Source organism: Sorex araneus, chromosome 3 (assembly GCF_027595985.1).
Source record: "Sorex araneus isolate mSorAra2 chromosome 3, mSorAra2.pri, whole genome shotgun sequence".
In the NCBI taxonomy this organism is placed as follows: domain Eukaryota; kingdom Metazoa; phylum Chordata; class Mammalia; order Eulipotyphla; family Soricidae; genus Sorex; species Sorex araneus.
The window spans coordinates 149187366-149201442 of NC_073304.1; the positions used below are offsets into that span (position 1 = coordinate 149187366).

Genomic DNA, 14077 nt, shown 5'->3' on the forward strand with positions numbered 1-14077 from the left:
AAGATTTTTATGGCAAATCCCTTATTAAATCAAAAGAACACTTTCACCAAAGCAAATCATTCTGAAATTTTCTCTTATATGTAAAGTTTGATAAATGTTCAGGTACATTTATCAGTTTGTTCAGTTTATTCCCACAGCACTAAGAATTCCAGCCTTGCCTTACTGACATTAAGAGTGCCCATGGCTGGGAACCTGTCATTACTGGGAATTAAACTGGACAGATCAAATGGAACTGTCACACTGTAATGAATTTTCTACCCAAGAGAAGCATGGTGCTTCCACTGATGCCTGAACATTGATGAATCCATGTACCTGGCATGCAAAGGCATGTAAAACCTCCAATCTTATCCAGACAAGTGGCATCATTCTGGCAGGGGTCTGAATGGCACTCATTGATGTCCATATCACACCGTGACCCGGCAAACCCCTTCTGACATGCACAGTAGAAAGCGCCATCTGTGTTCACACACTTTCCTGCATGCTCACAAGGATTGCTGTTGGCTGGAAAACACAAGGGTAGATTATGAGGCTCAAAACACTTCCCAGAGTTTGCACAAATGTGGACTACAAGAGCAGAGTCCACAGTCACAACAGTAAGGCCAGAAATGGAAATGTCTGATTTCCAACTTTCTGTTTTCTCTTGGAAAACAGCACACTGGGGCCAGGGAGGTAAGCAAGGAGCTAGGGGCACAAGGCTTGCCTACATGTGGAACCAATTTCAATTTCCGGCACCAGGAAGCCCCTGAGTAGCGCCAGCTGCAGCCCCGGTGATCCCTCAGCACTGCCCCACCAGGTACACCCAGGCAACTCCAACACTGCTGGGCCCAGCTGTCTCAGAGGTGTGAACTGCAAGACGTTTGATCCATCCACTTGATTCAGCATCACCAGGAGTGGCTCCAGGGACCCCTGAGCACTTCCTAAAAGCTCTTCCAAAAAATAAATATCAGGACCAGGAACGTGGCTCAAGTGGCAGAGCACATGTCCTGCAGGTAGGTGCAAGGGCCTTGGCTTGCCCCCCTCTGGCACATGACCTGTCCTACTGGGCACTACACAAGTGGCCCCACAACAACAACAACAACAACACAAACAAGTAAGACTTGGGCAAGCTCAGCGCCTGTGCATCTTCTCTTCTTCTGTCTGAACTGTCATCAAGGCAGGGCTTTAAATGAAGAGTCCAAAATGGCTCGTCCATTCACTTCAATACTCCAAATAAAATATATGGTGATGCTGAAAATCAGTTTTAACAGGAGGGGGGTAACAGGACAGGTCTGCGATTGGGATGAAACATGCCCCTACGGTAAGATTTGCTTCTGTTTAAATACCTCCTGAGCTCAGCCAACACTGTAAGGAAGAGGGAAAGGTCTGTGCACTCACCCATGGCACATTCGTCCACATCCTCAGTACAATCAGCTCCTCGGTAGCCCTGCGGACAGGTGCAGATGTACTGCCCATTCAGAGGGTTGGTATTGCACAGTGCCCCCTTGTGGCAGGGATTGCTGATGCACGCATCATCCAGATGACATAAGAGACCTGTCAAGGCAGGGCAAGAAAAAAAAAATGATTCTCTCTCTGAGAACTTTCTCTGTGTGGAGGAAGAAAAACAGCTTATGATGAGCTAGTCAAAATACAGTACAATGACTCATAGTAACTTCCCCTTCGCCTGCTCTTGCTAGGGCCAGGGAGCTTCTACAGTCACCCACAGCTCTGGCCCTCCATCTAGACCCTCCAGGGTCACAAAGTTGGACATTAGCTAATGAAGAGGTAAATGGAGAGTCCTTCCAGTGGAGCTTCAAGATTTTGCAAACAAAAAGATGTCCAGTTCATCCTGCTTTTCAGACAAACAAATAATATTTTACTCTATGTCTCCAGTATTGCATGCATTCTGCATTCTATCTGGCAATAGACCTTCCCCACGTCATGCCACCTGATGATCATGGGGCCATTAGAATTTCACTAGATGCAGCAGCCACAATCAAACTGAAACAAAATAAGTGATCCTCATTAGCCTACACTGAGAAGTCTTTTGGTAGTGCTGACTACAAATTCGGGTGATCCCTGGCTCCGAAGATATTACTAGGCCCCAAGTTCAGTGCAGTTCACATGGTAACTGGATTTTCTAGTCTTCACTTAGCTTAAGAACAGGAAAATATGGTTTGTTCTACAAAGCAGGAGCTGGGGCTTTTGGGACAGCATCGACTTAAATGCATTTCTCGACCAGGCACGGCTTTCACTCTCCCGGCTAAGCTACTTCATCCACCACATTCCTCTCTTCATTGCTTTCCAGTCCTGGAGCCCAAAGCTATTAAACTGACAGGGCATATAAAGCTCTCTTTGCAACTGGTAAAAATCCTCCCTTCAAGGAATATTTCCATAGAAACAGAAAGCTGTCTAAATACTTCTCTCTTGATAACTCCCTAGTGAATGGATTGTTTCTTCTTAAAATTCTTAAATGTATAGCTTAGCGATTTTGTATTAATACCTGAGAAATCAATCTTAAAGAGATCAGTGACACATCCAAGTCAGTAGTTATTAACTTTCATCTGGAGGGATGAAATACAGAAATACAGAGAATCAGGGGAGAGCTTGGGGAACAAAACTAAACTAATAAAACTGAGGCCAGTGATAACATTTGTGGAGCAGGCTTGAATCGCTTGTCCCTACAAAGGGACACAAATATGAGGATAAAAATGAACGCAGCATTCCTAAATATTCATCATCCTCTTTCTCGACTGAGAGATGCTGCTTGCGTGCTGGTCTCACCGGCTTTCCCTTCTGGGCACAAGCAGAAGAAGGAGGCCACTCGGTCGATGCAGGTGGAGCCTGGCGTGCAGGAGGCGAACGCACAGTCATCGATGTTCTCACTGCAGTCGGCGCCAGTCCAGCCATTGACACACACACAGCCATAGTCCCCATTGCGGTTGGTACAGGTGCCCCCATTCTGGCAGGCATTGGGTTGTAGCAGGCACTCGTCCACATCCTCCGTGCAGAATTGTCCTTTTCAGGGGAGGAAGGGAAAGCACCGTTCATCAGGGCTCTCAGGTCTCAAAGGACAAGTAACACACCAGTCACCACAGCATGGGTCCTCATGAGAATTTGAATGCTGCACTAAGTCTTTCAAATGCAAGTATGTGTTCCAGGAAAATAATATAAGAAGAATGCAAACTTTCATCTTTAGAAACCATAGCAATAGGAGAATTTAGCCTATTTAATCATTATTAAATCCGTAGGACATAAAGAGAGAATGTGAGAATAAAGATGTGAGAATAAAGAGAGTATAAGAGAGTATAAGAGTATAAGAATAAGGTTGAGAATAAAGAGAATATAAGAGCTAAATAAGAAAACCTATGAAGAAATGTATGTTAAAATATCTGGGCAATTTTTTATACCTTGATGGTATCAGTGTCAATATCCTGGGTATGAAGCGGTAGTTTTGCAAGATGATATTACCAAAGAGACTTTGTAGAGATTAAAGGTCATCTACATTAATTCTTACCACTGTCTGTGAAATGACATTTATCTCAAAATAAAAGGTTTTATTAAAAATGAAATTGGGGCTGAGAGTGAAGGTACAGTGGATAGGGCATTTGCCTTGCATGCAGCCCACTCGGGTTCAATCCTTGGCATCCTGTTGGGTCCCCCAAGCACCACTAGAAGTGATTCCTGAGCAGGGCCCTCAAACACCCCCCAAAACGACAATAAATAAATAAAATAGAAATAATTAAGGACCAGCAAGGTTAGGGAGAATGTAAGTTTTCATCAAATATGCTGCTAAGGCAAAGTCCAGATAAGTCTGGAGTACTGGGGCCTCAGTCTGAAACACGGAAGCTTCAGGAATGGAGATTTTGTGAAAGAAGATGCAGAAAGTTGACCTAAAGGAATCAAACATGGAAAGTGGACCAGTTTTCTCTTCCTGAAAAAAACTGGAGAATGGGAAGCGTATTACCACTTATACTGCAGATCATTCTGAGAGCAAAGGATGGGAAACTTTGGCAAAGGCCCATGACAAGGCACTTTATGAGTTTCAACTTACAGAAAGGAGTAAGAGGATGTCTCTGACTTACAAGTAAAGAATTTGTGACTGACAGTACATGATGCCAGGATACCTAAACTGCAAGACCACACAGTCTTCACCAATTTAGGGAGCCTTCAAAGACCATCTGAATTCTCTAAAACACAACATGGCAACTAATTGAAGCTAAAAATCCTCAAAGGTTTTATTTTGATGTGTATATTCATTTTTTATAAAAATAACTCAATGAGTAATTCAGAGAGGCATTTTGATAAAGTACTTTCAGTGAAAAAGCACATGGTGCTTCTACTCAGCAAATGCCAAGGGTAGCCCCAGCCCCAGAATATTTTCCAACAAGTCAATTGATTTTAATAATTTGTGGAAAACCTACCAAGTGTCCAGTGTTGTAACCATGACCACTAGCAGAAGCTAGTAGTGTCTGGTCTACCCAAGCTGATTCCGCCGCCATCTAACTTACACATTCATTATACACAGAAGCACGATCATAGAAACACCCTTATTTTGACTGCATATCTATCTCCTGTCACTGAGCTGTGAGCAAGCTTAGCTCAGGCATAATCTTTTCTGTATTCCAGGCTAAGAGCACAAACTAGAATGTCAGAATGGGGGTGTGAGCATCTCTGTGGTTCTCTGGTCAGCACTCCCCTTCTGAACCCACTTCTGCTGCAGCACTCTTGAAGGAGCCACCATGTATTTACCGGAGTTTGTTCCTGACTATAACTGATTCAGGGTGGCCTTCTGATTCGAATTATGTGTGAGTCTATTTTCCAAACGTTTAAACTTGGCGCCATGTGGACTATTATGTGTGGAGTGACTGGTCTGCAGATAAACGACAAAGTGAATCAGAAGTGCAACAGAGAGGAACATCACAGTGACATTTCACTCATTGGTTCCAGCTGTTCCTAGACAAAATGCTTCTGAGCCCACTTAGCCACTGAGACACCCTAACAGGCGTCCCCTACTTCCCAGGAAATCCACCCATGACAGTTCGCTGCAGTGACTAATGCAGAGTTAGTGAACAGGTGAGTGAATGAAGGTACTGGAAATCATTCTCCCCAGGGGAGAGTACATTCTTTGTTATGGACTTCTTTGTTGCCATACTATATTGACACAAATACTACCTCAGCGGAGACATATGTGTTACTAGTTTGCAGGTAAACTTAGGAACAAAACAAACGTAACAAGAAAAGAACTGCTGCAACCTGGAAATCTCTGCAGACTTGAATCTCACATTCATACGAACTCAAATATCTACGCTACCACCTTTAAATCAAACGGCTTACTGAATGTGAGCAATTGTACTTATCTTATTGACTGTCTCCATAAATCACTGTGTGCTGACAAAGTATCTCATGTGTATCCTACCTTAATAGACACACACACAACACACACAGATGAAGTATATAAAGCAGTATGTGGTGAGGCGGGAGAGTACAGCAGGCAAAGCATGTGCAATACATGTAGCTAACTCCAGGTGGATCCCCCAGCACTGCATATGGTCCCCCAAGCGATACTGGGAATAATTCCTGAGCAACACTGGGTGTGGCCCCCAAATATATTTATTTATCAAATAAAGATAAATAAAACAATACTTATAGTAGGAGTTTCCTCTATTGAGAAAGGAAACCAGTAGTCACTGCCTAATATGAACCAGGCACTAAGCATGAAAATAATAAGCAAAATATTATCATTTACATTGAAGAACTGGGTTTGGAGGAATAAAGATAACTTGCCTAGTGTGAGGCAAAGAATGCAGCATAGACGGGACTTAAATCAGAGCCGCCAGATTAAGATTCTTTCTTTTGTTTGTTCTTTTTCTTTCTTTCTTTCTCCCTCTCCTCTCTCTCTTTTTCCTTTTTTTGGTTTTGTGTTTTTGACCTTCTGTTTTGTCACCACACCTGCTGTGCACAGGGGCTATTCCTTTCTCAGTCCTGAGCGCTGGGCCTCCTGAACTGTGTGCAGGTAAGTGCTCAATTCACTGCATTCTCCTCTGAAACTCTTGGCAAGAATTTGAGATGTGAGTCTCACTATATATTACCCACTTCTGTGTGTCTCAGTTTCCCCAATCACACAAACACCAGGAGAAGTAGAGAGGATGGAAAAATTAAGGGTCAAAATTATGATTCACATGATCTGACTGCTGTAAAAACGTACGATTCCAAATTACTATCCCCAAGTCAAATGTACTTTCAGGAATGGTTTGCTATTTTTTTAGAGTAATTTTGACATTTATTATGTCTTGAAAAAAATAATTAAGATTGATTTTTGAAGTTTCAATATTTTCACTGAACACCTTACGACAATGAACCCATTATAGTTTTAGAGAAGTTAAATCTAGAATCAAGAGCTGGGAGGGCTCAGGAAGGGTAACCTTTTCCCCAAGTTCATGGCTAATAATTGAGTACTAGCTAGCTAAATCACTAAGAAAGCACAGAATTATGAAACAATTAAAGATCAATGTAGCCGCAAGTGTAATGAATGAAGGCAGAAAGTCACTTGATACAGAAATGAGAAATCATCTTGGTCTTCATTTATGGGACTAAGAGACCAGCCAAGATCATTTGGCTTTTCCTATTAGACCCAAGCAAGACAGCATTATCCTGGGTGCACAGCAGAAGGGACTGGGTTTTTTTTATGATGTCAGATCTAATCTCAGGTTTTAAAAAGAAAAATATTAGGGATCATGTGAAATTTCAAATGTTAACATGGATCCTGAGCCTGTCTATCAAGCAATACGGAGTTGTAGGTTCACAGACTGGAGAAAATGTGATCAAAGATGTGTGTGGAGATGTGTCAGCCAGGAAGATAGAGGAAGGGCTAAAGAAAGCATATGGCTTTATGAGTTGGGGTAGGAGAGAGCACTCAATTATGAGCGACCTCGCCTATAAATGCACCTGGTGAAGATGGCGACGGCTGCTTTTTCCAAGCCCTGCCACGCTACTAAATCTTCACTCCTAACAAGTCTCTGCATGTGTCATCATTTGTGTCAACACACAAACTTCACTGGCAACTCCCAAAATATGTTGCACAAAGTCAGTTAGGCAAGTTTTGAGAGCATTAATTATCTGTCTTAGTCATTTCACCTGCCAGATATTGCAGGCTACTTTTTAGTACCAGGACTCAGGTCGGGCCTCTGGGGTTCCTGACCATTCCCTGAGTGCAAAAGAGAAAGAAAATCCCTCCTTCGTAGAAACCATCTTCTCTAATCGCGAGTCTGGACTTAGCAGGATATGTCACCTGGCCACCTCTGGGCGGACCTCATACACTTAGAGTGACCCACAATGGATTTTGCTCTGTCACTGCACCTGGAGTACACATCTCCCCTCCTCTGCCAGGCCACAATGGCAGACTGTTGGTTCCTGAAAATTAGGCTCTTTGCTGCCTCGGTGCCTCTGCATATGTTGTTCTCTCCACCTTAAATATTCTCTCCCTGCCCCTTACTTACACGAATCTTTATTTCTTGATTTACATAATCTCTTTTTAATGGCTGTTATTGTTTTGGCACACCCTCTGGTGCTCAGGGCTTACTCCTGACTCAGTCACTCCTGGAAATGGTTCAGGGGACCAAGTATAGTGCTGGGGGCTTGAACCAGTGTCAGCAGCAGGCAAGGCAAGCACCTTTAGGCCTGTCCTATCACTCCAGCCCCACAACCAGCATTTTAGTAGATCTCTAAATTCATATTTCCCCATCACTGCATCCAGTCCATCCTGTCATTAAATATAAATTTTTAAATTTATTTACTCTTTACAGGTTTTTCCCCCATCAGGTAGTAAACTCTATGACATCCCTGCAGTACTCAGGAGACCATGGTATGCCAGGGATCTGAATCCACATGCAAAGCATGCACTCAGGCCCTTTAGACTATCTCCCCAGAGCCCCATCCTATGGTCATAGTATTAACAGAAAATGTAGCAAAATAAACTTCTATGGTATGTATCATCTGTACTGAAAAGAAAACCATGGGCCTCAACAACATCAACATCTATCCCCAGAGCACTAAAGATACATTAGTTTATGAACTACAACCCACTGAGATACAAACACACATTGGGGCTCTCTCAAGATGCCACAGATAAAACATCAATAGACTTGGAGTTACAGGTAATTAGGAAGTGAGAAGATGAGAAAAAAGGAAAGAAAGGGGAAGAGGGAGGCAGGGGGAGGGAGGAGACTGCAGGGGGGAGGGCAGGGGGAGGAGAAAATGAGAAAGAAGTAGGGGGGTGGGCAGAGAGGGCAGTGGGCCTGAGAAGTCCAGGAAGAAGCCCTTTCTAGCCACCTCCCAACTGGGAAGTATGTGAAGTATGATGTTTATCACGTCAAGGGCTCTGTTAAGGGTCAGCTCTTATTGCAATAATAATCACCATGTGAAGAACAAATAAAAATGGGCTTGGCTGGCCTTGGCCTTGACCCTATTACCTCTTCAATGGTTAATTCAAGACAATCTGGTCTCCAATATACCCTTGAAACCAGCAATCACCCAGATGCCTGGGTTGTGAAATCTCATCTTCCCACACACAGGAAAGCACTTGTATAACAACCTCTGTCCTATAAAATTGTTTTCTCTGGAAAAGGATTTTCTGCTGCTCAAGTGAAAGAACAGAAGACAATCTTGATTCTTCTCAAAGCTGCTGCGTGCAAGTAAAGCTAGTTGAAGTGTTCCTCAAAGCATGATGTCGGCAGAGTGTGCTTCATAGAGAATGTGAGAATGCTATAACTCACAAACCAAAGAACCTAGACACGAGATCTGTCCATAGATGTGGTTCAGAGCTAACACAGAGTGAGGGTACGCAGATGCAGGCTGACTCCTAGTGAATGTTCCCACTAACCCTTTCAGCACTCCTCAAAAGCCTGGAGGGGCACAGAGACCATGATGGTGGGACTGCTAGATCCTATATTCTTACAAAGGTGTTAGGCTACAACCCTGAAAGCCCATAATAACAATTACTCGATTAAGCGGATGGATTTGTGTCTCCAAGTCCTATTTAATATTCTTGATAGACTCATGAAAACGATGTCAATATGTAAAGTGGTTTTGCCATTTGCATGTTCAGATCTTTGATGAAAGTAAAAAACTAAAGTGAAAAATTCTGGGGCAGGAGAGACAGTCCAGCAAGTGGGGAGCTTTCCCTGTACACTGCTGACCCAGGTTCCATCCCGAGCATACCATATGGTCCTCCAAATCTGGCCAGAAAGTGATGCTTGGATGCAGGGCCAAGAATAAGCCCCGAGCAAGCAGGTAGGGTGTTTGCCTTGCACGCGGCCAACCCGGGTTTGATTCCTCCGTCCCTCTCCGAGAAGTCCGGCAAGCTACCGAGAGTATCCCACCCGCACAGCAGAGCCTGGCAAGTTACCCATGGCGTATTCGATACGCCAAAAACAGTAAACAGTAACAAGTCTCACAATGGAGATGTTACTGGTGCCCCGCTTGAGCAAATCGGTGAACAATGGGAAGACAGTGATACAGTGCTACTGCTGGGTGTGACGCCAAAACCAAATAAATAAAGATAAAAATTCTATAACTCCCCATGTTTTCTGCCCCTCTCTCTAGGTTTCCATTCTTTTACTTAGTTTTCACTTTTAAACTTCCCTCTGATGTTATTGGTATAATGGTGGGGAGCTAAGGCTCACACATGTGGCTACAGCACTCCAAGGCTCACACTTGGTTGTGGTGTTCTGGGGATCACACACTCTTGGTCGCAGCACAGGGGATCACACCAGCAGAGGTGAGAATCACGCTCACTGATGCCGGGCAGTGCTCGGGGTTGAATGGGCTCTCCTGTGCAAGGTAAGTATGTATCAGAGAGTCACATTTCTGGGCCCTAAGATAATTCCACTAGCTGGAGCTACCAAAGCTATTTTCCCTTCTCAAATGATCACAACCATCCAGTGTCTTTACACATACTCTTCTCTGAATGTGGAACACCCTCGCCCCTATCTTTAATTAATTCAAACTCACGCACACAGAAACTTCAGTGTAAGTACAAGTAAGCATCTCAGAAGGCCTCTGCCTACCTCCAAATCAGCTGTCTCTTTCTGTTAACATGCTAATCATTAGCACATTTTTTATTGTTGTTTTTTTAAAAAAATTGTATTAGTGAATAACCGTGAGGTACAGTTACAAAATTATAAACTTTCGTGTTTGCATTTCAGCCACACAGTGATTGTTTACCCATCCCTCCACCAGTGCCCATACCCAGCAATAGTCAGGGATCCTCTGGCAATGCTTCGAGGACCATAGGGATGCTGGGAATTGAACTTGGGTTGGTCGTGTGAAAGGCAACGCTCTACTTGCTGTAATTGCTCTGGCCCTCAAATCTAAAAATTTTTTTTTGCTTTTTTTTTGGGGGGGTCACACCCAGCAATGCTCAGAGGTTACTCCTGACTCCACACTCAGGAATTACTCATAGTGATGCTTGGGGAACCATATGGGACACTGGGGGTCAAACCCAGGTCGGCCGTGTGCAAGGCAAACACCCTACCCGCTGTACTATCGCTCCAGCCCCTCAAATCTAAATTTTTGAAGGCATTTCTAATACTTCAAAAATTTACAGATACAATTTAAGTCTGTCTGTGTTCCTCACTAGGCTATAAAGTTCTATGAAGAAATGTAACTACTTACTTCATATGAGAACCCCCTAATTCTTAGCCCAGTACCAGGTCAATAAGCTTTCTTATGAAGTGTTCGATAAATATTTGTTAAACAAATGTTTATCGGTCCCCGGTATTTCTTACTTAAGTCCTTCTAATCCCCAAATAATAATCATCCTTCACCTCATCTCCCTCATAGCTCTAGGGTATCTCTATATCCCAAAGTCTTGTCATTCTCTAACCTACGTCCCTCCATCACACACAATCTTCTCATTCCGCCTCCTCCATAGCTGCTGAAATTCATTCTCATGTATGCCACACCAAATTCATCTTGCCTTTGACCCTAATCCTTCAACTACGACTCCAGGGTAACCCTACATTATGGTGAGCATAATGTTCAGTTGTTCAACTGTTACAAGTCTGTCCTAGACAGCTGTCGTTAGTAGAAGTCTCTCTTATGAACGCTTTCATCTGCATGCAACAGTTATTTTTTCTTTATTCCTTAATGCTGCCACTAACTTTAAACCATAAAAAATATATTTGTTACAAAACTTCTAGGTGTAACACATAATTACTGCATATTTGACCAGTCAAATGTCAAACCTCTCATACAATTAATTGGTTCAGTTTTCCAGATTTAATAGTATCATCCTGGTCCACATTGAAGAAAGTTGCTAGAGAAACTCTCGGAAAAGTAAGAAACCAGGGGAAAACGCAGTAAGAGCTGTGATTTGGAAAAGGCTGAGACAGGGACAAACAGAAACCTTGATGCTTCCACTCATTTTCGCATTCCTTCATCCAACAGACATGCACATCATGTGCCAGACCCTGACTATAGACACCGAACAAAATAGCTGCCACTCTACCTAGAGTTTATACACAGAGAAATTTTTATAACCACACAATTAAAAGTGAGAGTGGTAAGTGCTACATTATTGGAGAGTGGTAAGTGCACGTATTATCTCAGGAGCATAAATTAGAGAAAAAATAGACATACTATGCCAGCAATTCCTGTTGGAGCAGACATATTTTTTGTTTTTCAGTTTAAAAAGTAAAATAATTCATGAACAATTAACAATTTCACATCGGTTACATTCTGAAATGGTGATATTTTAGATATATTAGTTGAAATAAAATAAATCACTGATATTAAGTTCATAAGTTCATAATTCCACTTCACAAACCACTCCCTGGGACTAGCGAACACCACTATCAAGCTAGCCCTACAACAGGATTCACGGGTTTTTAATCAAGCCCTTTTAGCCAAAGAAAATCAGTAAACCTCACTTCATTCCTTGAGTTACATCCAAGTGAATATAGACTCAAATAACAATTGCTTAGGAATCTTTTGAAATATCTTCTGTTCATTATAACACATATGCATAGATTATGCTTGTTATTAATACTGACAGCAAGACAAAAATATACACAAAAATGCACATGAAGTACACATGAAGATAGAGTACGGAAACCATTTTTTCCCCCCTTGGACATTTTATTTCACGTGAGGAGCTCTGTCTGGTTGTTCCGTTCTACAGTGGCACTGTCAGGTTATAGGTGGTCAAAACACTCCCCATTTGCACCAGAAGAGGGACCCAAAAACATCCCCATGGCTAAGATAATGGGTCCTTGCACAACACCAGACCAGCCACTAGTCACTGAAAACCAGTTACTGAAAAGCCATGAACTATATTATTCAGAAAGCTGACTGGCCTGAATAGAAGACATAAAGCTCAAGAGTGGCAGGTCACTGGGTTAGGAGTTTGCAGACTGGGGCGTAAACCCAAATTCCTAAGAAACAGAACTATTTCTCATCACCTTCTATTGCATCTACCAAGATCGTTTGTTTCTAGAGTTCCTGCTCCTGCAAGCTGGGTCTCAGGCTGACCCTGGCCTCCCCATCTCCAGCTGCAAGAACATCAAGACAGTCACCTGGATTTACGAATGAAAAGCTGCATCCAGAAATCCTGTCCCCGGGATGTTAGGTACAACTGGAATGAGTGCCAAGAAGCTAGCAAGCATTTTCTAATACTTCTGTAAGCATCCACAATCTCCATTCTGGTAACACATGTTCCACAACACAGCTTTACTGATGCAAGCACATCTCCAGGTGTACCTGGTGGCAGGAATTTTTTCCACATTTGCTGGTCTCAGGCTGGAATTCCTGGAAGCTGGAGTGGTGAGGTCTGAGTGTAGCAAAAGTAAGGTTCTAAGCCAACTTTGACTTTATTATTATTATTTACTTTATTAAAAAGTAAATCACTGTGAGATAGACCCTTTACAAAGCTGTTCATGATTAGTTTCAGTCATACAGTGTTCCAACACCCATCCCTCCACCAGCATACATTTCCCACCAGCAGTGTCTCCTGGTTCCCTCCCATCACTCCCTATCACCACCCCCACCTGCCTCTATGACAGAAGTGCTTTCTGTCTCTCTGTCTCTGTCTCTGTCTCTCCTTTTGGCACTGTGGTTTATAATATTGATACTGCAAGGTTATCAGGTATGTCCCTTTTCCTACTTTTAACACTCAGTTCTTGTCCAGTGTGATCATTTCCAGCTATTACTCTCATACTGGTCTCTTCTCCATCTTGCCTACCCGCCGCCCCACACACACTTGTGGTTGATTACAACCACTGGCCAGTCCTTCTAGCCCCTGTTTTCCCTGGCCATGGATATTAGTCTTCTACTATATATATTTTATATACCACAAATTAATGCAGTCATTCTATATCTGTCCCTCTCCTTCTGACTCATTTCACTCAGCATGATACTCTCCATAGGGGAAATATTTTTCTGTTGGTCTTTGCTTATTTCTGGGTTATGCCTGGTGATGCTCAGGGCTTACTCCTGGTTCTGTGCTCAGGGATCACTCATGGCAGAGCTGGGGGGCTCATATGGAGTATAGAGGACTGAATCTGGGACTGCTGCGAAGAAGGCAAGTGCCCTACCCTCTGCACTGTATCTCCAACCCCTGGAGAGGAAAGATTTTAATAGGAAGCCACAATCATGGAAGTTAATAATGGCTCACATTCATTTTGCAATTCATTTTCCTATGGATTACTCCTTCAAACTATCAAATGTTGCTTTAACAAGGATTTATTTTACCATCCAAATACTGACAGCATGGCAGCACTGGTCTCAATACTTACAATCACAGTGGTCATCTGCTGTAACTATTTCTACAATCCCCTTTTCCATTTGTTCGATGCTATGTCATTTATATCCATATGTCCCACTAGTACCAGGGACTAAAAAGATAAATAAAATAGACAGCAATGAGGGCCCAGGGACGACTCAGTAGAAGGTGCAACCAAGTGTGTGATCTGTGATGCACAGCCAGAGGCACGGACAACTATAACATGTGATACCCCACCGTCCCCCACCCCAATAAGCACTGCAACTAAAAATATGTAATTGCTTTGACCAGTGACAGCAACCGGAATGTGCAAGAACACCA

At 42.9% G+C, this 14077-nt stretch overlaps 1 protein-coding gene across 1 annotated transcript in view; it reads right to left on the reverse strand.

The window, feature by feature from the left end:
* Positions 1-14077, reverse strand: part of NOTCH2 (notch receptor 2) — a 171709-nt gene that overhangs the window by 52161 nt on the left and 105471 nt on the right. The window contains exons 6-8 of the mRNA XM_055131553.1: positions 2761-2994; positions 1375-1530; positions 313-501 (exon numbers count right to left, since the gene is read on the reverse strand). Coding sequence (XP_054987528.1) covers positions 313-501; positions 1375-1530; positions 2761-2994 — 579 coding nt within the window. The remainder of the gene's footprint in view (positions 1-312; positions 502-1374; positions 1531-2760; positions 2995-14077) is intronic.